Source organism: Quercus robur, chromosome 2, assembly GCF_932294415.1.
Source record: "Quercus robur chromosome 2, dhQueRobu3.1, whole genome shotgun sequence".
NCBI lineage: Eukaryota > Viridiplantae > Streptophyta > Magnoliopsida > Fagales > Fagaceae > Quercus > Quercus robur.
In genome coordinates, this window is record NC_065535.1 from 75,712,801 (window position 1) to 75,738,242 (window position 25,442).

Genomic DNA, 25,442 nt, shown 5'->3' on the forward strand with positions numbered 1-25,442 from the left:
ATAGAGATGTAGATCTCATCATCGATTATGATTGCTCCAAACACCTTGCATAAGTTGGCAAATCTTCTAGGAAGAGTTGTCATTTAGGATTTCCTTCCCTTTGTTAAATGTTTATGTTAGTTGCTATTTTTTAAGGAAATGTTGCTATATCCAGAGCAGCTACTGCATGTAAAACCATAATGATATTAAAAGTTTGAAACAATGAATTTGAGTTCATAATTACACAGGGTGCTAAGCACTGAATTATATCATATTGTAGGTTCTATCATTAGGCATAATACAACTTCTCATATTTAATAGATTATGGCATGGATAGTAATTAGTATCATATCATATAGAAGTCTTTCCTTACCATTAAGGTCGAGTTGCCATATAGAAAAAAAAAAAACTACTTTAAAAATTGACACGTATACAACTTTAAATTAAAACACCCGCAAGATAATCTTAAAATTTTAACTTTTACTACTATATCATCGTTTGGAAGCCTCCCACTATAAATAAAAAAAAAAATAAATAAACCACTTAATTAAATTACAATCAAAAGACTTGCCTGCTGTGCGGAGAAAGAGAGAGAAGAAAGAGATCAACAGAACTAAACAGAGACCAGCGAAAAGCAATTTCCTTCACTCCATGGTTTCAATTTCATCTTAGTTGCTGCACTAATCGTTCTCAACCCCATCCCTTCTCTACTCTATTAGTTGTCTGCCCCCATCCCTTCTCTTCAATGGTGTATTCCGAAGGTACGCACTGATTTTCTTGGAACTTCTCACCAGTGCTCTTTCGTATTCGAATTTGAATTAAAACCTGGCTGTTTATTCTCTTTCTTTGGATGCTTTGGTCTCCGATTATAATCTCTGTTTTACTTGTTTTAATAACATTAGGAAAGTTGCCCTTAATTAACGTTTTATGCTTTCAAATCTGAAAGTTTAGTGTACAATTATTGAAAGTTTAGGTATTTGGGTTACGTTAGGTATTGATTTTTTTTTTTGGTTTCTCTCAAAATCTGTCTTTCTCGATTTAATTTGCAATAAGCCTATTAAATCATATTTGCTTTTGTTATGTTTTATAGATTGCTGCAATTGAACTTTCCTTTTTCTTTTTTTTCATTTTTGGGTTTTTACTATAAAGAAACAGAATGCTTACTAGGTTTCAAGTTCATTAAAACACTGATTTCAAGTTTCTCAAAATAAAAAAACTTACCGGTTCAAAAGTCTGATATGTGACTATTTTTATTCAGTATTTTCAGTAATGGGTTTGTTTTGAATTCGTCTCTTTTTGATTTAAATCATTCAATTTCTTTTTCTGCCGAGATGATGTGGAATCTTTCTACAATCTATAGCCTCTAATTTCATCAAAGCAAAAGCAGAGTTAGAGGTATTAATTTCTTTTCCTAATATTCTCTTCAATTATGGTTTGTTGTCAATTTAGGAATTTTGACTCATAACCCTTTTCATCCCTATCTGTTGAAATCAGTGGAAACACCCACCAAATGAAATCCTACATGAGTTTTAATGGTGAGTAATCCTTTAAACTTAATCATTTCACTTTAATTGTTGAGTTTTGTTTTCCCTCTTACCTGTTTTGTTATTTGTAAGGGGGATTGAAATTATTGGATTTTGAAATCTGAAAGTATAATGTTCTTTAAAGAAAACATTTTGGATGAAGTACAATTTTTCTTCTTTTCTTGGTTTGGATGGAATTAGATTTTTGTAGTCTAAGTTTAAGACTACCTAGATTTTTTTCTTTTTTGGTGTGGAATTACAAGCTTTTTTAGGCAAAGATACATATATTTATGGAAGTTAGCATTGTCTCCAGTTATGGCGATAACTCCTACATTGTTGGTAGTAAACTTTGGACTGTTTTCAATTGACAAGTAGAACATTTATAAATACATTATTTGTGCTTGATGAGATTTATACGTATTGATTGTGATTTTCATGTTGCAGAACGATTAATAGATTTGAAAAGACAAAAAAAAAAAAAAAAGGAATGAATGGGAGCCACTGAGAGGAGGAAAAAATCTTTAAAATTGCTTCAAATATTGCTGCATTTGGATGATTTAAAAGTTATATAGGCATGGATTTATGCATAAATTTGTGGTGTTTCTTTTTTTGCTTTTAAGTGTTTGACATCTGAGTTTTTTTGAGTAAATGATCTATTGGTTTTTTCTCTTGTGTATGTGTGTTTTTTTATTGTGCTATGTGTTTGAAATTCCTATCCACAATCCATCTTTTCTGAGTGAGTTATTTTCTTAAAACAATGCTTACTAGTTACTCCTAAATCAGTTTTATATATGTTCATAATTATTGATATGCAGATTATTTACAGCTTTAAGTTAAAAGACCCACATGATACATTGTTTCAGTAATCTTAAAATTTTAACTTTTACTACTACAACGTTTGAAAGCCTCTCACTAAAAATAAAAAAAATTAAATTAAAAAAAAAAAAACTGCTTAAATTACAATCAAATGCTTGCTAAACATGGAATTTACATTTTAAACCTGTTTAGTCTTGGTCCTATGAGCATTCGACATGACAAGCTTTTTTTTTTTTTTTTTTTTTTTTTTTTGCTTCTACCCAAATTCTGCACATGCGTGTTTTTGCTGCATATTTCAAAATTTTTAAAAGTGAAACATACAGAGTTGTAGATATAAAGGGAAGGAACCAAATTATTTCAATAATGCCCCCCTGTTATAATACTAACAATTAAGTTGATGGTTTATTAAAATGTCTCATGTTATGCCACGTAGGATAAATACCCACTTAAACTTATACCACATGTGAAAAAACACGTTATTCCACTTAATGTAACCGTAAGTTAGCAGGTATTTCCTATTAGCGTAGGAAGCAGAGAGTATTTTTGGGAATGGTTCTTTTGAATTCGTGTCTTTTGGAAATCCAAATTCTAATCTGTGATTATTATTATTATTAAATCTTTTTTTCTTTTTTTTTTCATCAATGGGTATCTTTGATCATTTGGTTTTTGTTAAATTTCTGATTCAAAATCTTGGTTTCTTTGTTTATGCTTACCTTTTGGTAGGGCTTCCAAATTTCCATCGACATTGATTTCACGTCTAACATTGAAAATTTCATTGCAATTTGGCAACTGTGGAATGACAATGGTAAAACACAAATGCAAAGGTGGATTTAGACGTTTAGATTTTTTTCTTTTTAAATGCTTGATGCAGTTATTTCCCACCCCCTTATTTATGATGCTTTGATATTGAGTATTTTTTTCCTGTTATCTGTTATTAATTTTTCAATATGCCTAGATACCAAAGAGTAGATGAGGGAATCAAAACATGTCCAACAAAGGTTACTAGAAGATCTAGGAAGCAAAAAACTAATTCCAAGTTCGCTGTATTGGACAAGGGAACTAAAATCTGTTCTAATTTGAAAGAGATTAGTGACTCAAATATGTTGATGCCACACTAGATCCAAGATAAGGTTCTAAAGGATGGCTAGAAGAAGAACGAGAAGACTATACCTAGGTAATACTAACCGTTATGCTCGCATCTGAATTTGTTATGAATAAATAGTTTAGAAGAAGCTATAATTTTCTAATATATTATTTATTTATTTATTTATTATAAACCTGAGTGGTTCCGTCATCTGTTTCTTTGATTTGGAAACTTGATCCTATTGATACAGTTTACTGAATACATTTGACTACATTTGTTTCTCCTAAGTGGTTTTGTTTGAAAAATCTGAAGGATTTGTCGCTTTGTTAAAACTGTGAAATTTGAAAGTATAATGTTATTTACTTTTAGGTTTTGATAGAGATTTATTCTTAAGAAATTTTTAACTGTTGATTTGATTGTTTACAATGCTCGGTTTTATAGTTTTTTAAAATTGTATTCCATTCTTAAAATTAGATTAGCAATCTGTTTCGTGCTAAGAATTAAAAAGTGAAACAAAGGTAACCTGTTCTCAATTTCGTTTCATTGTACCCTTTTGTTATTTACTTTATTTTTTGTTTTCTTTTAGATTATGAGAGATTTAATATTCTATATTTAGGTTATGGTTTTATAATTGTTGGAGGATTTTTGTTTTAGTTTATTTATACCATATTTTTCATTAAATTTTCGATTTTGTCAGAGGATATTCCGAATATCCTAAGATTTATATCAACATGAAATTCAAATGATGTAATATTTGTGATTCTAGTTTTGAACTCAGTTGTAATTTTAACCTAATTTTTTTTGCTTAATTGTAGTTATGGTTAGGGGTTTTTTAGGTAGATCATGCTTACATCTCAATGTGTTAATGTCATTCTTTCTATCTTATCATTTTCTTTGTGTCTTTGTTCAATCGAAGAAAATTGGAGTGCAAAATGGTATTAGACAAATAACAACCGACTGCCATGAACAAGGAAAACATTTGGAGTTCAGATTTTTTGTGGAATGGGATTGGTGGTGAACCTAAAATTCATTTAGTTAATTGGGCCAAGGTTTGTAGGTCTTTGTAGGTTGGGGGTTGGGTATAAGATGGTTGGGAAACTTTAATTCTGCCTTGTTAGATAAATGGTTGTGGAGGTATGGCACGGAGATTGATGCTTTATGGAGGAGGGTTATAGAGGCAAAATATGGGAACATTTGGGGTGATTGGTGTACGAAAAAGGTGACAACTCCTTATGGGGTTAGCTTGTGGAGATACATTAGAAGTGGCTGGTTGAATTTCTCTAAACTCCTTGTTTATGATGTGGGGGATGGTACTAGAGTGAAATTTTGGAAGCATGTGTGGTGTGGGGATTGTACTCTCCAAGAGGCCTTTCCGGAGCTTTACTGTCTTAGTAGGTCAAAGGATTCCTCGGTGGCTGAAGTTTTATGGGTTGGTCTGTTGGGAGGTTTCACTAGAATGTGCAATTTCGTCGTCCACCACAAGATTGGGAAGAAGAAGCCTTTAACTGGTTTATGGTGTTGGTCTATTCTTCATCAGTGTGGGGGTTTGGCCCAGATAAGGTTTGTTAGAAACCTGCAAGGAGTAGAGGTTTTGAGGTTAGAGGTTATTATAACTCCTTTTACCCTCCTAATCTTGTTTTCTTTCCATGGAAAATGATATGGCAATTGAAGGTTCCTCCAAGGGTAGCTTTCTTTTTTTGGTCTGCTTCCTTAGGTAAGATCTTAACAACAGACAACCTTCGTAAAAAACAAGTGATAGTGCTTGACTGGTGTATATGTGTAAGAGGTGTGGGGAGTCAGTGGATCATCTTCTACTTCATTGCTCCATAGCTTGGGAGTTGTGGTCTTTGGTTTTCTACTTGTTTGGTATTCAATGGGTTATGCCTCATACTGTTATTGAGTTGTTTGAGGCTTGGCAAGGAAAGTTTGCGCGATATCGTCACATTGATGTTTGGAAATTAGTGCCTCACTGCTTGATTTGGTGCATTTGGCATGAAAGGAATGCTAGAAGCTTTAAGGGTTGTGAACGCTTGTTGCTGGAGATTAAGTCTTTTTTCTTAAACACTCTCTTTGAATGGAGTGAGGTTTTTTCTCATTTTTCTTGTTCTTCCTTTTCTATTTTTCTTGATCGTTGTTCTTTTGTTTCTTGATTTGTGCCCCCATAATATATCCCCAATGTACTCGGCTTGGCAATCTTTTTATTATTAATAATATTCTTACGTTATTTATCAAAAAAAAAAAAAGAAATTCAAAATCAAAACATTTGTAAGAGTCTAAGAGATGACCAACTTTTCAAAAACTAAGGACAGTTGATAATTTGTTGTGGTTGGTCCTCACTTTTTTTCTTTTTAAAAGTCTAAGTTGTTCAAGTATTAGGAAAGTCATTAATCTTTGAAATAAATAAAAAGGAATAGCATAATCTCAACATATATTCTTCCTTCTAATTTTATCACAGACAAATCAGATCAGTTGGTGTTTGCTTGAATTGCATCTATTATTTTGTAAATTTTACAGACTCAAAGGAGGAGGGGACCGGACCTGCAATTAGAATTCGTCTCCATCCAAATTGAACAAATATGATTACCACACAAACATTCATTTTAAACTCTCTTTTTTTCTTCTTTTCTTTTCTTTTTTCTCTTTTGGTGTTTGTGCAGGTGATTTTGCAGATTTGCCTGAACCTAAGTATATCTTACATGCCCACATTACCTATCATAAACCAAGAACCCATGCTACAAATAAATAAACACTATGAACAAAATGTTAATGTTGTTCTAGATGTAAGTAGAGCATTGTATAAACGTAAATACTTCATTCTATTTTTATTACAAATAGATCAAATTAATCAATTGATGTTTGTTTTGTATTGTGCGCATTAATGATTTTGTAAGTTTTATAGACTTGAAGTAGGAGGTTAACTGCATTTAAAATTCTTCTCCATCTAAACAGAATAGTTATGATTACTACATAATGATTCATTTTAAACTCTCTCCTTTTCTGTTTTTGTGGAGGTGATTTTGTAGATTTGCATGCCAATATTGCCTATCATGGACCAAGAACCCACAGTATACACTGTGGATTAGGTTTGAATCAAATACCCCTTTTCTACAAGTCTGCAAACCATGCTAATATCATTGCTTACGTTTTTTTATACGATTGTTTTTTATTTTTAATTTTAAAATTTAAAATTAATTTACTTTTAATCTTTTTTTTTTTAATTTATACTATCCATTGTTATATTGTAAATAAATAAATTAATGTTGTAAATATTATTGTTCTTTAGATAGTATAGCTATAATTGAGATACAAAATTTAATTGTTCTATAAAATGAATGGATGTACTACATTACCCTGATTAATTTTAATGCATTTTTTTGTATTGCTATGTCAATTTGATGGTATTTTAAATATGTATAATGTTTCTGCGCATTGTGTGAGTTAAATGCTAGTATATATAAAATCGAAACATTTGACTTTTAATTGATCTCTGCACAATTTTACACGTTAGCATTTTTTTTAATTTTTAAATTTAATTTATTTTTTTCTATTAAATATACTAGTTTGTAACCTCATACATATGCATAAATACACTTAAAGATATACAATAAGATGCATAATATAATTTATATATATAATTTAATACTATCGATAGTCATTTTTATATTTTGTTAACTGTTTAAAATATTTTGTAAAAATATTATTAGGTATAAAATGTAAATTGTCTATTTTTTTTAATTATTGTGAAGCATTTTTTTTTTTTTTTTTTTTTTTTACGATTCATTTATTCTAGTCTCTTTGATTTTTGAACTTATGGCATGTTTGGATGTTTAAAAAAGGAGAGGGAGTAAAGTAAAGGGAGGGAGAGTAATTCAATTACTTGTTTGGAAGTTTCTTAAGGAAGGAGGGGGAGGGGTTTGGAGGGATTTAGAGGGGTTTCAACTACCTCTAACCCCTCGTTTTTAATTCCTCCAAATTGGAAAGATTTGGAGGGAGAGTAGGATAGATAAATTATTGACCAAATGAATTCCTAATTTATCATTTCTAAATTAACAAAATTACAAACCATTATATAAATAATCTTTGTTTGTTTCCTGAGAAAATTTAAGGTGAATGAAAAAAAAAAATTTGAATCTCATTGTTGTTTAGCTTTCTCAGCTTCAACTCCTCTAAACCCTCCGGCGCTGGCGGGTTCATCTCTCTGGACAACGGAGGCAGAAGAGAACACATCCACTATGAGCTCTACCACAAATTCTCCTCGCCACAACGCCGGAGGCTAGGATCGTCGATGTTCATCACTCTCCCCGTCAACTCCGTTTTATTTTGTTTTATTTTATTTTTTTAATTTTATTTATGCTTCTCCCAAAAAAAAAAATTCACTAACATATTCTAAGATTTGGACAAATGATAATCAGGTTCAAGACTTTAAAAACTGATAAATTAATTATAAACCAATGTTGCAAGTTTATTTTCAAATAGAGGTAAATTTGTCTATTTAAATCATTTATTCTCCTCTTCAACTTAATATATATATATATATATATATATATATAAAACCGAAACCTTTGCTGGCACCACAATTTTCCACGTCAGCACAATATTTAAAAAATAAAAAATAAAAAAAATTTCCACATCAGCATAATATTTAAAAAATAAAAATAAAAATATTATAACTCCTCAAAACCCTAGCAACCTTACCCCTCTCTCAAGTTAAGAAATATAAAGCCACGGTTTCTACAAACTCTCAAAATAAAAACATTATAACTCCTCAAAACCCTAGCAACCTTACCCCTTTCTCAAGTTAAGAAATATAAAACCACAGTTTCTACAAACTCTCAAAATAAAAACATTATAACTCCTCAAAACCCTAGCAATCTTACCCCTCTCTAAAGTTAAGAAATATAATGACTGCATTCTATTTTCTCTCATGCTCTCTAACGATCTTGACATTTCCTGATATCAATAAACTTTTGTTGATTCTTATGTAGAAAGTATAGTTTTACCCGACAAAGCCAACAGTGCAGGTACTAAGGAACAACCGAACAAGCAAGTGATGAGCAGGTAAGATGCATTTGGCTCTTTATTTTTTATTTTTTTTTATTTATATATATATATAATTCGTTCTTCTTATGTATTTGGCATTCATTATAAGTTGGATATGAGTATGAATATTTATCATTCTTTATAATCTTATTATTGACTGATTTACCGTAACAGATTGGTTTTATATTATAGCATTCAAGATCTACAACGCACGGTATAGATTTTAGCTTATAAAGTTCAGCTTTTGTAAGGTTAGTTTTGTTTATATATTTTGATAGAGAAACATATTCAATGTGGTACGGCTAAATAATCGCATTAATAGCCAATAGTTAATACCATTTGCAAATTCAATTCATGGAGTTGCAATTTTCATTAAATCGTTCTATGGCTTGAAGCACTTGCATTTTAACAAATTGGACATGTCTTTAAAGTCCTTTTATTTCTTTGGGGAAAAAAAAAAGAAAAAAAAAAAAGGAGAGGATATGTTAAAACTTGGCATCATCAACTTATAAGAGAGGATATGTTTTTAGATGGTAGGAATATAACAAAATGGTTACACGTTTGTTACGCTTGACTGCCAAAAATTGCTCATAAAGATGTATGCACATGATCTACTTCCCTTTGCTTTTAGTGAAAGATTAAATGCACGCCAATGTTGAGAACAACCACTCTAAAAAAATAGTTTGTGCAATCATAAAATATTATTATTAGTATGAATTTTATGGAGTTGTGGTGTTCAGGAATTAAATTTTAAGGCTCAGTTGCACAATATGTGTAAATTCTTCAGAAGACTACTTTAAATAGTAAGTCAATGTGTCTCTTACATTTGGTTATTAGTTAGAATTGTTTTCAAATGATTGTACCAATAAAGGTGAATGTGTATAAATTTTGTTTAACTATTCCGTGCATCGCACGGGTTAACGACTAGTTTTTAAAACATTCAAACAAGAGGAAGGGCTAATTACTCCTTTCTCCCTTACTAATTTTAAAAACATCTCCACTACTCCCCTCCCTCTTTAAACTTCCAAACAGACCATTAATAATTTATTTAGATGAATATTTATAATATGGTCACACATTTAATTTTAAAATTAAAAAATTAAACTCTTTAAAAATTAATAATTTAATACGCAAAATTGGAATCCTAATTTGACGTACTCTTCCCCTCTTCACTCTCAGTTTTCTCTCCACAACCCAGGCCATCCTCTCCCACAACTCAACGCCTCCACCTCCTCCAGCACCACCCATCTCTCACTCACGACAGTTTATCCCCCTCTCTCACTCACGACAGTTCTTCTCAGTTCGCATTGCCAATGGAGTCCGCCAATCTATTTTCTTTTTTTCTCCCCGATATGGGTTTTGGGGAGAAAATAGGTAACTAGCACTAAAACACTAACTATTTAGTTAGTAGTTAAGGTTTCAAAACTAATTGTTTTTCTAGCATCTCGAGTCTTTTAAACTCGATTTTGGCCAATAAATCGACCATCAAACGCTCGATTTCTATGCTCTGATTACTGCCGACGTGGCAAACTTTGCCACATGGGAACACATAAATCGAGTCTCTAAGACTCGATTTCTAAGTGTTATACATAACTCAGTGAGGAACCACAACGTCAGGTCAGGGAAGAAAGCAGAGAAAAAAAAAAAAAAAAAAACAAGAAACAGAAAGAGAGATCGGCGAGACCCAGGCCGCGCGCGGCGCCTGGGTCTCGCCTGGGCTCGCCGATCTGCGGCCTGGGTCTCGCGAGCCCAGGCCGCAGATCGGCGAGACCCAGGCGCCGCGCGCGGCCTGGGTCTCGCCGATCTCTCTTTCTATTTCTTGTTTTTTTTTTTTTTTTTTTTCTCTGCTTTCAGGCAGCGCGAGCCCAGGCGCCGCGCTGCCTGGGTCTCGCCTGGGCTCGCGAGACCCAGGCCGCGCGCGGCGCCTGGGTCTCGCCGATCTGCGGCCTGGGTCTCGCCGATCTCTCTTCCTATTTCTTGTTTTTTTTTTTTTTTTTTCTCTGCTTTCTTGCCTGACGTTGTGGTTCCTCACTGAGTGTACACTTAGAAATCGAGTCTTAGAGACTCGATTTCTGTGTTCCCATGTGGCAAAGTTTGCCACGTCGGCAGTAATCAGAGCATAGAAATCGAGCGTCTGATGGTCGATTTATTGGCCAAAATTGAGTTTAAAAGACTCGAGAGGCTAGAAAAACAATTAGTTTTGAAACCTTAACTACTAACTAAATAGTTAGTGTTTTAGTGCTAGTTACCTATTTTCTCCTGGGTTTTGGTCTTAATAGCCCCCATCACCAGTCCTTTATTACCGGTCACAACTAACGTCCTTCGCCGGCACCGCTAGAAATATTTTACCGACCGTCATCAGCTGCCATCACCACCGCCGGTAGTAACCGAAAATAAATATTTTAAAAAACCCCAACAGACCCCACTAGCCATCACCTCGTGGGTACCATGGCTGAATTCATCTTCAAAATCGATTGCAATGGTGCGGCATTGATGGATTCGTGAAACCACAAAGTGTATTTCCTTTTTTTTATTTTTTTCTTTAATGTTGTGGTTTCTGTATATTCGTTATCAGATTTGTTTTTGGACTTTATATGCCTTTATATTCTGTTTGGTCACTGAGAAAATGTGGAAAAGAAAGAAAATTTAGTTTTATTGATGGTAAAGTTTTCGTCTTTTTTTGGGTGGTTGGGGGTGGGGGATATTGTTTAACTTAGTTGAGGAAACCAGAATACAATAGAATATGATATTAAAAGAATTTAAAATATCAATTTTTGTCTGGTTTTCTTGGCATCCAAACTGTGCCTAATTAATTTCAGGTGGGTTCTGTTTGTTCTGGTTCTGGATTATGTTTGTTTGTTGTATCAGTTGTTTGTCTTTTCTATTTATATTTATATCTACTGCTGGATTGGATTTTTTGTACTCAGAGCTGTGTTTGGCTAAGGAGACAACTAGGTGTCCTCTTTAAGGCACTGTCTCAGTTTCCATTAACGGGCAACTCATGAATTGTACGGTTGACTTTGCATTAAATTCTTGCAGAAAGGACCCAATATTGCTTTGAAATAGTCTCCATCTTTGTTTTGTTTGAAGCATACTCAACAAAATGTCTCTTTTTGTTTCAATTTTTAGCTGTCATGAATTATTTTATTGTGGGAAGGTGCTGTTCTAATATGATGTAGATCTTGCTTTTGTTTGCAACTCATTGCTTGGTTGTCCTTATATGGGATCTCCATGGAAATGGCTATATTTTTAGTTTCAGAAAGCATTTTAAGCTTAATAGTTTATCATTGGAGAGCAGGCTACTATCCCTTTGCAGAATCCTTAAAAATCATTAGGATTAGTTGTGGTGGTGGCTTCTCAAAATTTACCACTAGATGTCAAACTTTAGTGTCAAATTTGCCAGTGTTTTCAGTTTCAAAAAGCATTTTAAGCTTAATAGTTTATGATTGGAGAGAAGGCTTCAATCCCTTTGCAGACTTAAAGCTCATTATATATTTATTTTGATCTTTCCTCTCTATTATTTTTTCTTGAACTCGGGGAGAACCATAGAAGATCAAATTCTACTTGGGCTTTGTCTCTTTAAAGAATGGTTAGTGATATTTTTACTTTAATTTTAGGAATTTTCCCTTACCAATATAGAATTTTCTAATGTTCTTTCACTATCAGATTTTTATTACTGCAAGGACCAGTTTCGAGTGTATGATTTTTTTGAAATTGTTTTCTAGCCCATGCATGACAGGAATTTTGATGGGTTTATAAATCTTTGATCTCAGAAATATGAATAAGAAACATTTAATATTTTTCTTTGTTTGGTTTGTTGGTGCTGAGATGTAAACATTTAAGATTTTTTGTTTGGCTGAGGAGGGTCACTTTGTCAAGAGTGTAGTAAATATGTGGTTCTAGACTTCAGCTCTGTGTTCATTGCTTTTAATTCAGACTTATAGTAGTTTGAATTTGTTGGCTTTCTTTTATTTTAGATTTAGGATTGAGTTTGGAAAGTGTATTTAATTGAGTTACTGCCAATGATGGGCTATATTTTCCAGTTGCAGAAACCTAACAAAAATTGATGTTATTTGTAAATTACAATTAAATACCTAAATCTGTTAAAATAGTTGTTTTTTTTAAACCCATTACAAAAATCGTTTTTATTGAAGTTTTAGAATGGTGGATAAACTAGCTTTTACTTTTTTAAAATCATTACAAATAACAATATGGGACTCAAATTGTTCATAGCTAAACCTGCGAATTTCATAAGATTTGTTATTGTTTCTGACCTCAACTCAAATAAACTTCAATTCTAAATATTCTGAAGTAATATGTTTGCATATGTAGATGTGGGTCATGGGTTTGCATATTAGGTCGTTCTTTCCGTTGGGTTTGTGTTTGAACAACTTTCAGTGAGTTCATTTGGGTGTTATGAACACATATTCCTAACTTTCTTTTTCATCCTTTTCTATTAATATAATATCAGTTTGTGTTTAATATATTGTAGATTAAATAGTATTCACTGATGTATCTTAGTCATTGGCAGCTTGGGGGAGGTTTGATATTGTGGGTCTTCTAAGATAGAAGTTCAATAGCAGTTTTGGGTATATGGGGACAACCAAAGATGCAATGGACATAGATTATGAATCAATCTTTTGCTGTGTTGTTAACAACTACACCATTGTTCAAATGAACTCACAAAACACCGGGTATGAACTAAAGATTTTGAGCTAAATGATATGGTCTCCTTGTATCTTTTAGTTTTGTTTTTAATTTTTTCATTCCACTTATCTTTCAACCTTGCAGTGCCACGAGTACACAATTGAAGAGCTCATCACAAAGAGCTTCAACAACGTCGACATTGTCCTCTTTAGCAATCAGATTGGCCAGATGAATATGGAGAAAGGTACATCATGGACAACAGTACCTAATCTTTCTCCCTCTCTCTTTGGTATTGGAACACCAATGTTTCATTTTCTTAAAATTTTTTTTTCCTTTTGGGTTTTCAAGTCTGGCAGATTATTATTGGAACACCAATGTTTGAAGAAATGCTTAAACTGAACTTTGGATTGGATGTGTGGCACCCAATTGTTAATGCACGTACTATGCTATTTACAGATTTCTTTTAAATTTTGTTGTGAATTGTGATATCAATATTTGGTTAAGATTAATACTTTGAGCTAGATTCTCATGTTGTTGTTGCTTTATGGTTAGATACATAATTTGGATCTATGTAACTTTCTTCCTACCAGATAAATAGATACTCTTTTTTTTTTTTTTTTGGTAAAAATTTCCACACCCTGCTGTTGTTGATTAGTCATAAAGTTAATTAAGCTATTTGTGTCTTAGTGAGAAGAACATGTATTTTCATGTTCTATGGTTCTATCTACCAAATTACTCTCAGTTCTTGGTTTGCAAAAGTCTGATTGCAAAATTGATTAGAGCTCTTATGGAGAAGACAGTGACAATGTGCCATTTTTTCCAGGGCTTTCTGCCATGGAAGCTTATGCTGCTATGCAAAGGGTTCACCCAATGAAATTTGGATTTCATTAGCATATCAAATTTCAGTTTGAGTCCGACAAAATCTTTATTCAAAATTTCCACATTTTCCCTCCTTTCAATGAGTTCATCCTTCAATTGATTGATCTCACTTTGCAAAGCCATCTCATGGGCAACATGCAAACCTTTCAGTTCTACTTTCTCAGCCTTAGATTGCCTTATTTCTTTTTCTAATGATCCACTTCTCAATTCCCATTCTTTGAGCTTAGCATCAAACAAGGTCTGCTTTTCTGACAAACTTGAAATATCAGATTGCAATTGTGCCTTCTCCCTAGAGAATTGTTCTTGGGCATCACGCAATGAGGTGGTCAGAGTAACCTAAGAGTTTCGACAAAAATCTCTTCTTTCTAATCATTTTAGTGTCTAAAGAGAAGTTATATTTAGGATTTTGTAGAATTTTATTGTTATTTCTATAATCCTATTTGATAACAAGCCAGTGATGAATTTGGGATCTAGAGTAACCTAAGAGTTTCAACTAAGGGCTAAAACTTATTGACTATTGGTCCATTAAAAAATATAATGGAGTGTTTCTTTTATTTGGTTTTAGGATTATTTGGTTTACTTTTTAATATAATTGAGATTTCGACCAAAGATTCCTAGGTTGGAGTTATCATTTTTTATACAATATGGAAAATCACTTGATGATGACCTTTTTAAGCTGGTAACAACATAGTACAATGTTGTTTTCTTCTACTTCTAACGGAGAGTAACTAGCTTAAAAATTATTATTAGTCATTGTAGAAAGGGAGTTATTAAGACCTGAAATTTCAAGGACGAAACTGAAAAACACAAGGAACTAATTTTCTATAAAATTTGGGGGAAATTACACTTTACCACCCTAAACTATGCACTAGATTACACTTTGTACCCTAAACTATCCAACTGCACACTTTGCACCCTAAACTATCACACTTATCACACTTTGCACCCCAGTGTTATTTTTGCTGTTATATTTAACAAAATCTTGTTGGATGTGACAAACATATGCTTCTTGCTTAGGTGGAACAAAGTTAAAAGACTAAAAACACCCTTCTTCAAAATCAATTAAACAAAACCCATCCTCTTCCCCAAATTCAGTTTCAAAATGTTTAAAATCAATCTTGTTGCTTGCGTTTGAAAAGGACCTTGGCGCAAAGGAATCCTTAATATTTCTTATTTTTGAAGGCTCATATCAGTGAAAAGGCTCTTTTCTTATTTTTGAAGCCACACAGACCATAATATTTCTCTTTCTTTTTATATTAATATAGCTCATTCTTCCATTTGAGGTGGGTTAAGGTCAATCTTTGAAGATTTTTTCCGTATAGTTTTTCAATATATCAATAATACATTCTGTGGCTCAGTTTTCCAATTTGGGCTTAGTTTTGAGGGTCAAAAGGAAGCATTTGTAATGTCTGTCCAACGATGAAAACAAAACAAACAATGATTCGGGGAAGGTGGATGGGGTACTGTGAATAAATTCTGCCATGGAATCAGAGAGGTAACTTTAAATATTTTGAAACTGAATCTGGGGAAGAGGATGGGTTTTGTTTTAATTGATTTTGAAGAAGGGTGTTTTTAGTGTTTTAACTTTGTTCCACCTAAGCAAGAAGCATGTGTTTATCACATGCAACAAGATTTTGTTAAATATAATAGAAAAAATAACACCAGGATGCAAAGTGTGATAAGTGTGATAGTTTAGGGTGCAAAGTGTGCAGTTGGATAATTTAGGATGCAAAGTGTAATCTAGTGCGTAGTTTAGGGTGGTAAAGTGTAATTTTCCCTAAAATTTGATGTGATTCAAAGATTGTTTGTTTGGTTAAAGAATTGAAGTTTAGCACTGAACTTTGAGTGAGTTGAAATATGATGCAAGAATGAGCTTTTGGTGTGACAACATCTCTCATACTGAATCTAAACATGTAAAAAGGGTTTAAGTATTTTGTATTGTAACATAATCTATTTATGCTTTTCAATTCATGTTTACTATTTGAAGTCATGATATTCAGTCACCTGGCATAAAGGGAAAAAAAAATCAGAGGTTGAAATCCATTTTTCATTCCCTGTATTTGAAGTGTTTATGATAATAAGTAAGATATATAATTTGTTGCGGTGGGTATTTTGGCTTTGGAAATTTTTTTTCCATATTAATAAAGCATCGTCACACTCATTATGGCTTTGGGAAGCTGTAAGTGAGGGGTACCCGTACCAATGCTGAGTAGCTCCTGTTCCTGTTGCGGTTAGAATTATATTGTGCCATTGTGTGTGTGGTGCATTTGCTTTATGGGTTGTAAATTTTTTTTGTTGTTTTGGCTACTTTTGTTTCAGGTGAATTTCATGTAAGATGTGGTTGAGATTTATAATAGAAATGGTATGTTTAGCTAATTTCGGGCAAACCTTGCACATCTTTCTCCTCCGCAATTGTGTTGTTTCAGATCATCACTTTCATGATCCTTTCTATTTGAGATATTTACATGATAAATAGTCTTCAAGTATGTTCTTTTAGGTTAACACTATAATAATTGAAAGCAAGAAACTCCTAATCTGTAGCATCTCCCTTCTTTGATTACAAGGACTGCACTGCTCATGTTGTCATTTTCCTGTGGTGCTAATGGCTAACATGAATATATTCTTTTCTTAAGTTATCAATTTGTATTTTACCATATAATTAAATATTATCAGTGTAGTTTCTTCATTTATATGGTTGGGAAAATTACAAAGAGGTAAACTGTGGTTAGAAGTGATTGGATTCATATGAGCATAAAATGTTTGGGTTGGAAGATCAAATCAAAACATTGAGAAAACAAATCAAGGAGTTGAAGAAGAGGCTGTTCGAATCAAAATAGAACTTTATCCGATGACTGTTGTAATAAACTTTTTTGTTTTTTTTTTTTTTTGCCATTTCATTCCATGCCGTGCATTTCTTTGTTGTAGAATGCTTATTATTATTTTTATGCTAAGCACATCATGGTAAGCAAAAGTGAAGAAAATTTTGCATTAAAAATGTCTAGATATGGATTCGTACGTGCTATGGAGACATGGAGTGTTTAACAGCAAAATTAGTTAGAGAACTTTATCTTATGTCTTTTATAATACTCTGCTTTTTCCTTCACCTTTTTAGTCTATACAATGTATTTCTCTGTAGTGGAATGATGCTGATTCTTCTCTCTCTCTCTCTCTCTCTCTCTCTCCCCCCCCCCCCCCCCCCCTTTTTTTTTTCAACCTTAATTAGGGTATGCAAAATTGGAGAACAATTTTTCACTAAAAATGTTCATCCAAAATATCAATGGCCTCACAAAAAAAAAGGGGGAATAGTTCAAATATAATATAAACCTGTGCATAGTTAGCAACTAGTTATATAAAAATTACATATCTTTTATTAAAAGAATTAAAGTTTGAGGCTCTCCTCACCTTTTGTTATAACTATCAAATTATATAATTAAAAAAAAAAAAAAAAGACAATTAAGAGTTAACTTTTGTCCAAAATTCAGCCAAGCCACAAAGAAATGCATGACAATGTTTCAGAAAAAAGAAAAATCCATGATATATTTCAATAGAAAATTGTAGTAGTGAATGTTTCAAGCCTGACTTTTGACTGAAGGGGGTTTCACGATATTTAATACAAGACCAAATTACTTCAATTAAAGATTCAAATGGTCGGATTTCAGGTAAATCTCAATTAAATATGGTTGATCCATTCAAAATTTATTGAAATCAACAAAAAATTTGGGTGGATAAAATTTGGTTAATCTCTTTATACAAGACTTAAATTCCATTAAAATTTAAAAGCCAATAAAATATGGTATCAACGGCACTGATATTTTGGCAACAACGGGTAAAGATCAAAGCAGTAGAACTATTGATTTTTCCCAGTGTTCTTTTGTTTTTCAATGCTATGTTAAGGATGTAATATAATTGGGTTCAGTCAGAGAGTGCCACTGCAGTAAATCTAAATGTCTATATCTTAAATAATACCTTCCGTTTAATATTAAAAAACATTAACATTAACAAAAACAACAAACATTAACATTAACAAAAACAACAAAGGGCAAACCTCATAAACAAGAAAAACAAGAAAATATAAAAAAAATAACTTTAAAAAAGGAAGATCAAATTGAGAGAGTCTAAAGACAAGCGATATAATAGATCCTAAGCTTAAGGAAAGTAGTAGGGTACATTAGCCTTTTGATAAAAGCACTTCACTCACTAAATTTTTTAAGTTAATGGATGAGGAACCAAGTGGACATGTGGCCTCTTCGGCCAATTTTTTCCACTCCATGGCCTTTTTCTTCATTTTCTTTCCCTTATCTCCTTCCAACAATTCTCTTACCATCTTCTCTACTTCCTCTCTTTTGACATCAAAGTCAATTTCCATGCCGATGGCCCATTCATTGCAAGTATACTTGCAATTCGTTTGCTGATCTGAAAAGAATGGTAAGCAAAGCATTGGCACTCCTGCACATACACTTTCAATGGTTGAATTCCAGCCGCTATGTGTCAAGAACCCTCCAATTGAAGGGTGGTTTAGCACTTCCTCTTGAGGGCACCAACTAGTTATTAGACCTCTCTCTTTAATTTCCTCTTGAAACTCAGGTGACAAAATCGTTGATCTACCTTCAACTAAGTCAGGCCTAATTATCCACAAAAATGGGTGCTTACTATTTGCAAGTCCCCAACCAATTTCAACCAATTGCGATGGTGTCATGACAGCTACGCTACCAAAACTCACATATATCACTGAGTTTGGTGCCTTTGAATTAAGCCAATTAAGGCACTCGGTTTCTTCCTTCCATAAACCATACCCAATTGATTCCAAATGATCATTGGATAAGTGATTGAGTAGTGGTTCTAGAGGGCCAATAGCATATACATGAGGAAACATGGTAGAGAGACCATGCAAAACTTCTTGCTCTAACTCATCGAATGTGTGAACAATAATTCCTGAAGCACTAGGAGCTCTCTCTGCTACATAAATCACAAATCTAAAAATAATATCATTTGGATCAATGATTCGTACAAGGCTTGGAAGATCCCTCAAACGTACGTCTCTCATTCCAGGAATCCAGTCTATAATTGTGTCAAGATACCCATTTGTCAAATAGCTCTCATCTGCAAAGACAAAAAGTTTTCAGCATACAATGATTAATTACAATAAAATAATGCAAGATTTCAATTGGATTTTGCACTTTTTGTTATACCTTTAAGAGGTATGATGCCTTTGTCCTTAAGAGAAGGAATCTGCTGAAGACCCATTACGCTGCAAGCAGAGAGAGTGAAGAACAACACAACAGGGATTTTGAATTCTTGAGCAGCAGTAATTGTAAATAGCATGGTAGCATCTGAAACAATACAAGTAACTGGAGGATTATCTGAAGTTGCATTGTTGAGTTTTACAAGGAGGTCAGAAAATGGAGCCAAGAAGTAGTTGTTCATAATGGATTCACAAAGAGAAGGGAGGTCTTGGGTGGCATTGATATCTGATGGAGGAAGGCCATCGGGGATGGTTTCGAATCGAAAGTCAGGCAAGCCATCTAAGGAATTGGGACCTCTGGATTTCATAAAACGTTGGTGGTTGAACTCAGTGTTCACAAAGGTTATGTGAAACCCTTCATGGAGGAGAAGCTTTGAAAGCTTTAGCATTGCCTTCATGTGACTTTGAATTGGGAATGGAATACAAACTGCATGAGGCTTATCAGCTACTTGTGTCTTTGAATTCATTTCTTTCGTTCTGTAGTGTGTGTGTGTGTGAGTGCAAAATGCATATGCCTAGTCTTATAATATATACATTATCTTCCTTGGACGCCAAACATATGAGAAATATCCAGCCGCTGCTCTTTGACTCTTCTCTTCCTTGAACGCCAAACACATGAGACTGCTCTTTTGACTCTTTCTCTTCCTTCCTTGAACGCCAAACATATGAGACTCTTTCAAATAATGGACAACTTTTTCTCTTTTTGCTTAATAAAGAATGACTACCGACAATCACATAATAAGCGTATATGCCCATTCATTATATCTTATAATATCGTTTCTCTTCCTTTTGTGTGCTTGACAAGTGACAAGTCACTGACATAGCCGAAGCCCACATCCAAGTTGTTTTTGAGATTAACCCAAATCTGAACCATTTTGAAGCCAATCAACCATTATTCCCTTGAAACCCCAAAAATCAAAATAAAGATAATTTGTAGACCAAAGAGCTTCAGCCTTCAGCTCTACGCCCTCCACCGCCGCATCATCTTCCTCATCCATCTGGCCAATCCTCCACCTCCGTTACGAGGCAGACCATCCTTTTATTGATTTGGATCTTGACTCTTGACTTGCAGATCGGCCTTGTACTGATTCGGTTGCAGCCACGGCATGGCTAGCGGCAGCCCAATGCGAAACCAGTGAAGTTGAAATGGGTTCAAAGTGGCGCTTTGGTTGAAGATTAACCGAATGAGGGTGGTGATTTGAGAAGTGTGGTGGTCGGGTTATGGGTTTCAAAGTGAGTTTGGTGATTGACAAAGTGTGGGTTGTGGCTTCTGGGATTTGATGATTTTCTAGTTTTTAACTTTCTGGGCTTGTGGCTTTGGGATTTGATGATTTTGCTGGGATTTGAGAAAATGAGGACTTTGAGATTTATGATTTTGTTTTTGAGCTGAATTTTTTGGGTTTTTTGTGTTTGTTTCTCAATAAACTAATAATATAGTTAAAGTTGTTATGACTTTAACTAATGTATGCATAGTACCGAAATTATATGTAATATAGTTTAAGTTGTTATGAATGTAAAGTGGTAGACACTTTTTTGGCATGCAGTGTAACCTCTAAAACTCAATCAAGATTGCCACCTCCTCTTGCCAATCAAGTTTGTCATCGTCTTATGCCAATTAAATAGTTTGGCACTATCAAGAATGCTTCAAATAACATATATAAATGTGTGTGTTCAATTATGATAGGGAGAGATAGAGATATCCAAAAACTATAATGTAATGTAGATGACCACTTGAATAAAGAAGTTTTATCTATATTATATTATCTCTAGATTTCTTTATTTTGTCTTGATATTTCTTTTACTAGTATATGGATATTTCGAGTGTAATACGATATAAGTTCATATAAAATTTGTAAAGTTGTGATTTTTAATTATGTTTTATTGGATTTAATTCCATGTCAAATTTGATTGTATTCTGCATTTAAAATTCTTTTCCATCTAAACAGAATAGTTATGATTACTACATAATCATTCATTTTGAACTCTCTCCTTTTCTGTTTTTTTGGAGGTGATTTTGTAGATTTGCATGCCAATATTGCCTATCATGGACCAAGAACCCACAATATACACTATGGATTAGGTTTGGATCAAATACCCCTTTTCCACAAGTCTGCAGACAATGCTAAGATTATTGCTTACGTTTTTTTATACGATTATTTTTAATTTCTAATTTTGAAATTTAAAATTAATTTACTTTTAAACTAAATTCTTTTTCTTTATACTATCCATTGTTATATTGTAAATAAATAAATTAATGTTGTAAAAATTATTGTTCTTTGCTATAATTGAGATACAAAATTTAATTGATCTATAAAATGAATGGATGTACTACATTACCCAGATTAATTTTAATGTATTCTACTTCATTGCTATGTCAAGCTGATGGTATTTTAAATAGGTATAATGTTCCCACGCATTATACGGGTTAAATGCTAGTATATATAAAATCAAAACCTTTGACTTTTAATAGATTTTTCCACAATTTTACACGTCAGCATTTTTTTTTTAAATTTTTAAATCCAATTTATTTATTTATTTTCTATTAAATATACTAACTTGTAACCTCATACATATGAATGGATACACTTAAATATATACAATAAGATACGTAATATAATTCTTATATATATAATTTAAATACTGTGGTTACACGATTTTCCTGGCCCAACTTATGTTGATTAGGCCCTGGCCCAAAGCGCAACCCACAATAATTATTTGTAGAGGATGGGTCAAAGAACTTGGCCTCAGTGAACTTGTTCGGTCTAATGCATGGACAGTATGGTTTGCAAAAAGAAAATAAAAACACAAGAATTGATCTTTCTCAAGTCTGATTTTATTTCTTTTTGTTCCTGATACAGTTCTCTCCTCTCCTTCTTTGAGGGACTCCACTACATTATATATTTCTCTTCTTTTCATCTCAACCTTACACCTGTTAATCATCCAAGCATCCACTTGAGCACCTGTCCCATCAGACGCCCTCATCAGACCCTTTGTGAGTTGCAGAGGCCAAGGCGGTACTGTTCAGGAGTCTTTTCCTCATTAATGCGGCCAAGAGGGTGGTTGGGGCGCAATTAATGTGGTGGTAGCCTTCCGTGAGATATTTTGGATTTAATTCATTTTATATGTTGGGAAGATGAGCTGAAATGGCTGGGGCAAGCTCCTCGTCTGGGCTTCGTGATGTCCGAGGAGGAGTTACTCCTCGGACAGGTTTCCTTGGCGCTATTGGGGTTGAATAGCGCGTTATATGAGGCTTCTCTTTGGACAGGACGCTCCTCGGACGGGCCTGAGTTTGGAATAGCCCATCATTTTTGGGCCGGGCCCCACAATAGCCCCTCAAAACTCCGGTTTTTACCTCCCTCCGAGGGGAAAAGCGGGGTTTTGATGTTTGTGAGTGGAGGGAAATAAGGAGATCGTGGGGCGCGCGTGCGGACCGTTACTTTTGACGCGCTACAATTTACAAGGCGTGGCCATTAACTTCTGGAGGCGTTATGTTCCCTTCATCCAACGGCTTGGCGTGGATCGAACGGCCATCGTTTTTTCCCGTATTTTTAGGCAGGGATGATCTTTTCTCTCTCCTCCCGGCTATATAAGACGTCAGAGGGGTTCAATTCTTTCTTTCATCTGCATTTCACAAACCTCAAAAGACTCCAGAGAACTCCATCGAATCCCAGAGATATACGAACACTTGCGTCCGTTACGCCGCCGTAGCCGTTTTTGTGAAGCGTTTCGTCCAAGAGAGATTTCCAGGCGTCCCCTTGAGCGTTTTGTGAAGGTACCAGTACATTTCGCTTTTCTCTCCGTTTCAATTCCCTCCTCAGACTTTACTCTCTACTTTCATTTCCCCCTTTCAGATCAGATGGGTAGATTCGAAAAATTAGTTAAAACTCCAGCCGCTATGGAGGCCTTTAGGGCTAAATATCACATTCCCCCTGGGGTTAGGCTGCGGTACTGTCCTCTGGAAGGAGTATTGACAGATAGAGTTGTGGGAGAAGTCGTTATCCCCATGATTACTTTCATAGAGGGAGGGATGACACTCCCCATGCGTAGGATCACAAGGGAATACCTGTTCAACCATAGGTTGACGCCGTATCAGTGTGCCCCAAATATGTTCAAGATACTAGGCTGTGTAGATGTCTTAAACGAGCGGATGAATCTAGGCCTTACTTAGCACGATGTGGCTTATCTGTACGAATGTCACCGCCTCGGGGATGATGGGTATTATCTTAAATCCCGGAACGAGGACGTTAGGTTGATCTCTTGTCTTCCAGTTTCCAATAAGACCGTGAAGAATGACTTCCTCATTGCTTCTGGGGAGTGGTTCGACGGTATTCATTGTCCAACTCGGGCAGGAAACCCAAGTGCGGCGCTTTTAGGATTGATCCTTTTTGGGGAAAGGATTTAGTGTTGAGGGGTTGTTTTTCTTGCTTTCTTTGTAATTGGAAAATTTCATGGTCTAACCTCACTTTTCTTGGTTTGTTTGCAGACAAAAGTCACGTTGCTCCTCGGATAGGCCTTGTGAACGTGCCAGCGCTGAACTATCTTCTCAGATCGGAGATTTACGTCGCCCAGGACGGACAGTTGCGTGTGGCCCATCTGGTTCTGGGTTACCAACCTCTGAGCAGCGCTTTTCAGGCAGTCGGTCACGCTATAAGGGCTGGCAGTCCGAGGCTGGCTAGAATTGACGTGTCCCAGGACGGATTCCTAGCTGACCACGATTTGCCACCAGTTGTGTTGCCAGGTGTCAGAAATCCCTACTTAGCGGAGCAGCTACCTCCGGTAAACGAGCCTGGTGCTGCTGTTTTGGTTGAAGAAGAGGCTGAATCATCTCGTCTTTCCCTTGAAGAGGAGATAGATAAGTTCTACTTCGAGGAGGAAATTCAGCAAAACCCCTTGGTGGAGTTTTCTAATCCCGAAGTAGAGCAGGACCAACATTCCGCTGTTGGTGTTCCCTCAATCGTTATCTGCTCGGACGATACTTCAGACGAAGAGGTAGAGCCCATGGCAGGAAAAGGAAAGACTCTAAAGGAGCTGATGTCCTCCCGAGGGAAAGGTCAGTCATCAAAGGTTCAGCCATCGAAGGGACCAAGTCCATCAAAGGTCAAATCCCTTCCCCCTGTGGTCCTCCAGGGCGTCTCGGACCCTGGTCTAAAGGTTAATCCGGACCTGAAGAAGAAGAGGCCGGTTGACACTACTGAGGAGGGTGAGGTGATTGCCCAGCCGACCAAGCAGCAAAAGACCACGCGGGCGCCAAGGAGCAGAAGGGGTAACTCCTCGGAAAGCCGGGATGAAGAGAACCTTGCTGACGTTCGCGCCTCCCCTCGTGTATGGAACCCCAAGCTGGAGCTGGATGGGGTTGCCATCTCCTACAATGCTTCGGTCCGAGAGTATAACCGAGGCCGGGCAGGGTACGTGGCGGATGCCTTAGAGCAACCCCTACTCCTTCCTCGGGACATGGAGGCCTATAGGCGATTCTCTCAGCCCGAGCTCTTCCTATCCCTAAAAAGGGATCTCGCGTTGGTAAGTAATCCTTTTACTGTTTTATCAATTTATTTATCCCCGTTATATTTCTTTTTCAAAGCAACCTTGTTTCGTTCGCAGATTACTCAGCAGGTGTTCGTGGCTGATGAGTTCTGCCGCGATAGCCGTAGTCGGGTTGAGGCTGAGACCCAGGCTCGGGCGGAGATGGAGAAAGCCTTGGGGTCCCTCAAGCATGAGCACCTTAAACTCACGGATGAGTTCAAGGTGTCGGAGAACCGGCGCAAAAGTGCAGAGGCTGGTTTAAAAAGCGCTGAGACCCAGGCGGAGGACCAGCGCAAAGAGCTGTACACGACGCAGCTTGACCTCGTCACCGAGAGGCAGGTAGTGCAGGATCTCAGGACTGCCCTGCAAAAGGTAGAGGATGAGCTGAGGCTGGCAAAGGAGGAGGCCCAGCTGATCCGAGAGGCCACAGAGGCTGAGAAGAATGCTGCTCGCCAGCTCGGGGCCGAAGAGACGGAGGCCAGGCTGTCTGAGGAGATTCCTGAGGTATGCAGAGAGTACTGCGACATTTCATGGGCTCATGCTCTTGACGCTGCAGGAGTTCCTGCGGATTCGGCACTAAGACTGCCCGAGAGCATCTTCTATCCTCGGGAGATCCGTGCGAATCCTGAAGACGCCCAAGTGGCTTCAGAGCAGGACCTGGCGGTGCCTGATGCCGTCCTTGTGCCTGATATGGCGAAGGATCCTGCCGCAG

At 35.5% G+C, this 25,442-nt stretch overlaps 1 protein-coding gene and 1 non-coding gene across 31 annotated transcripts in view; one reads left to right on the plus strand and one right to left on the minus strand.

Annotated features, from left to right (window-relative positions):
* Positions 1-541: 541 nt before the first annotated feature.
* The window catches only part of LOC126715054 (uncharacterized), a 67,486-nt gene continuing 42,585 nt past the window's right edge, over positions 542-25,442 (plus strand). For 16 of the 30 annotated variants that reach the window (XR_007651744.1, XR_007651761.1, XR_007651742.1 and 13 more), the window contains exon 1: positions 10,704-10,958. This is a non-coding gene — a transcript (uncharacterized LOC126715054). Of the gene's footprint in view, positions 741-1,428; positions 1,515-3,273; positions 3,493-6,425; positions 6,486-8,387; positions 8,461-10,703; positions 10,959-11,971; positions 12,032-12,973; positions 13,137-13,233; positions 16,466-25,442 lie in introns of those variants that run through there. The other 14 variants (XR_007651769.1, XR_007651783.1, XR_007651780.1 and 11 more) reach the window with 4 other exon arrangements.
* On the minus strand, positions 18,054-19,869 carry LOC126715048 (7-deoxyloganetin glucosyltransferase-like). Its single transcript, XM_050415480.1, has 2 exons — positions 19,158-19,869; positions 18,054-19,068 (listed from the first exon to the last, which is right to left on the minus strand). The coding sequence occupies exons 1-2, from the start codon at positions 19,675-19,677 to the stop codon at positions 18,137-18,139; spliced, it is 1,452 nt and encodes a 483-aa protein (XP_050271437.1). The 5' UTR covers positions 19,678-19,869; the 3' UTR covers positions 18,054-18,136.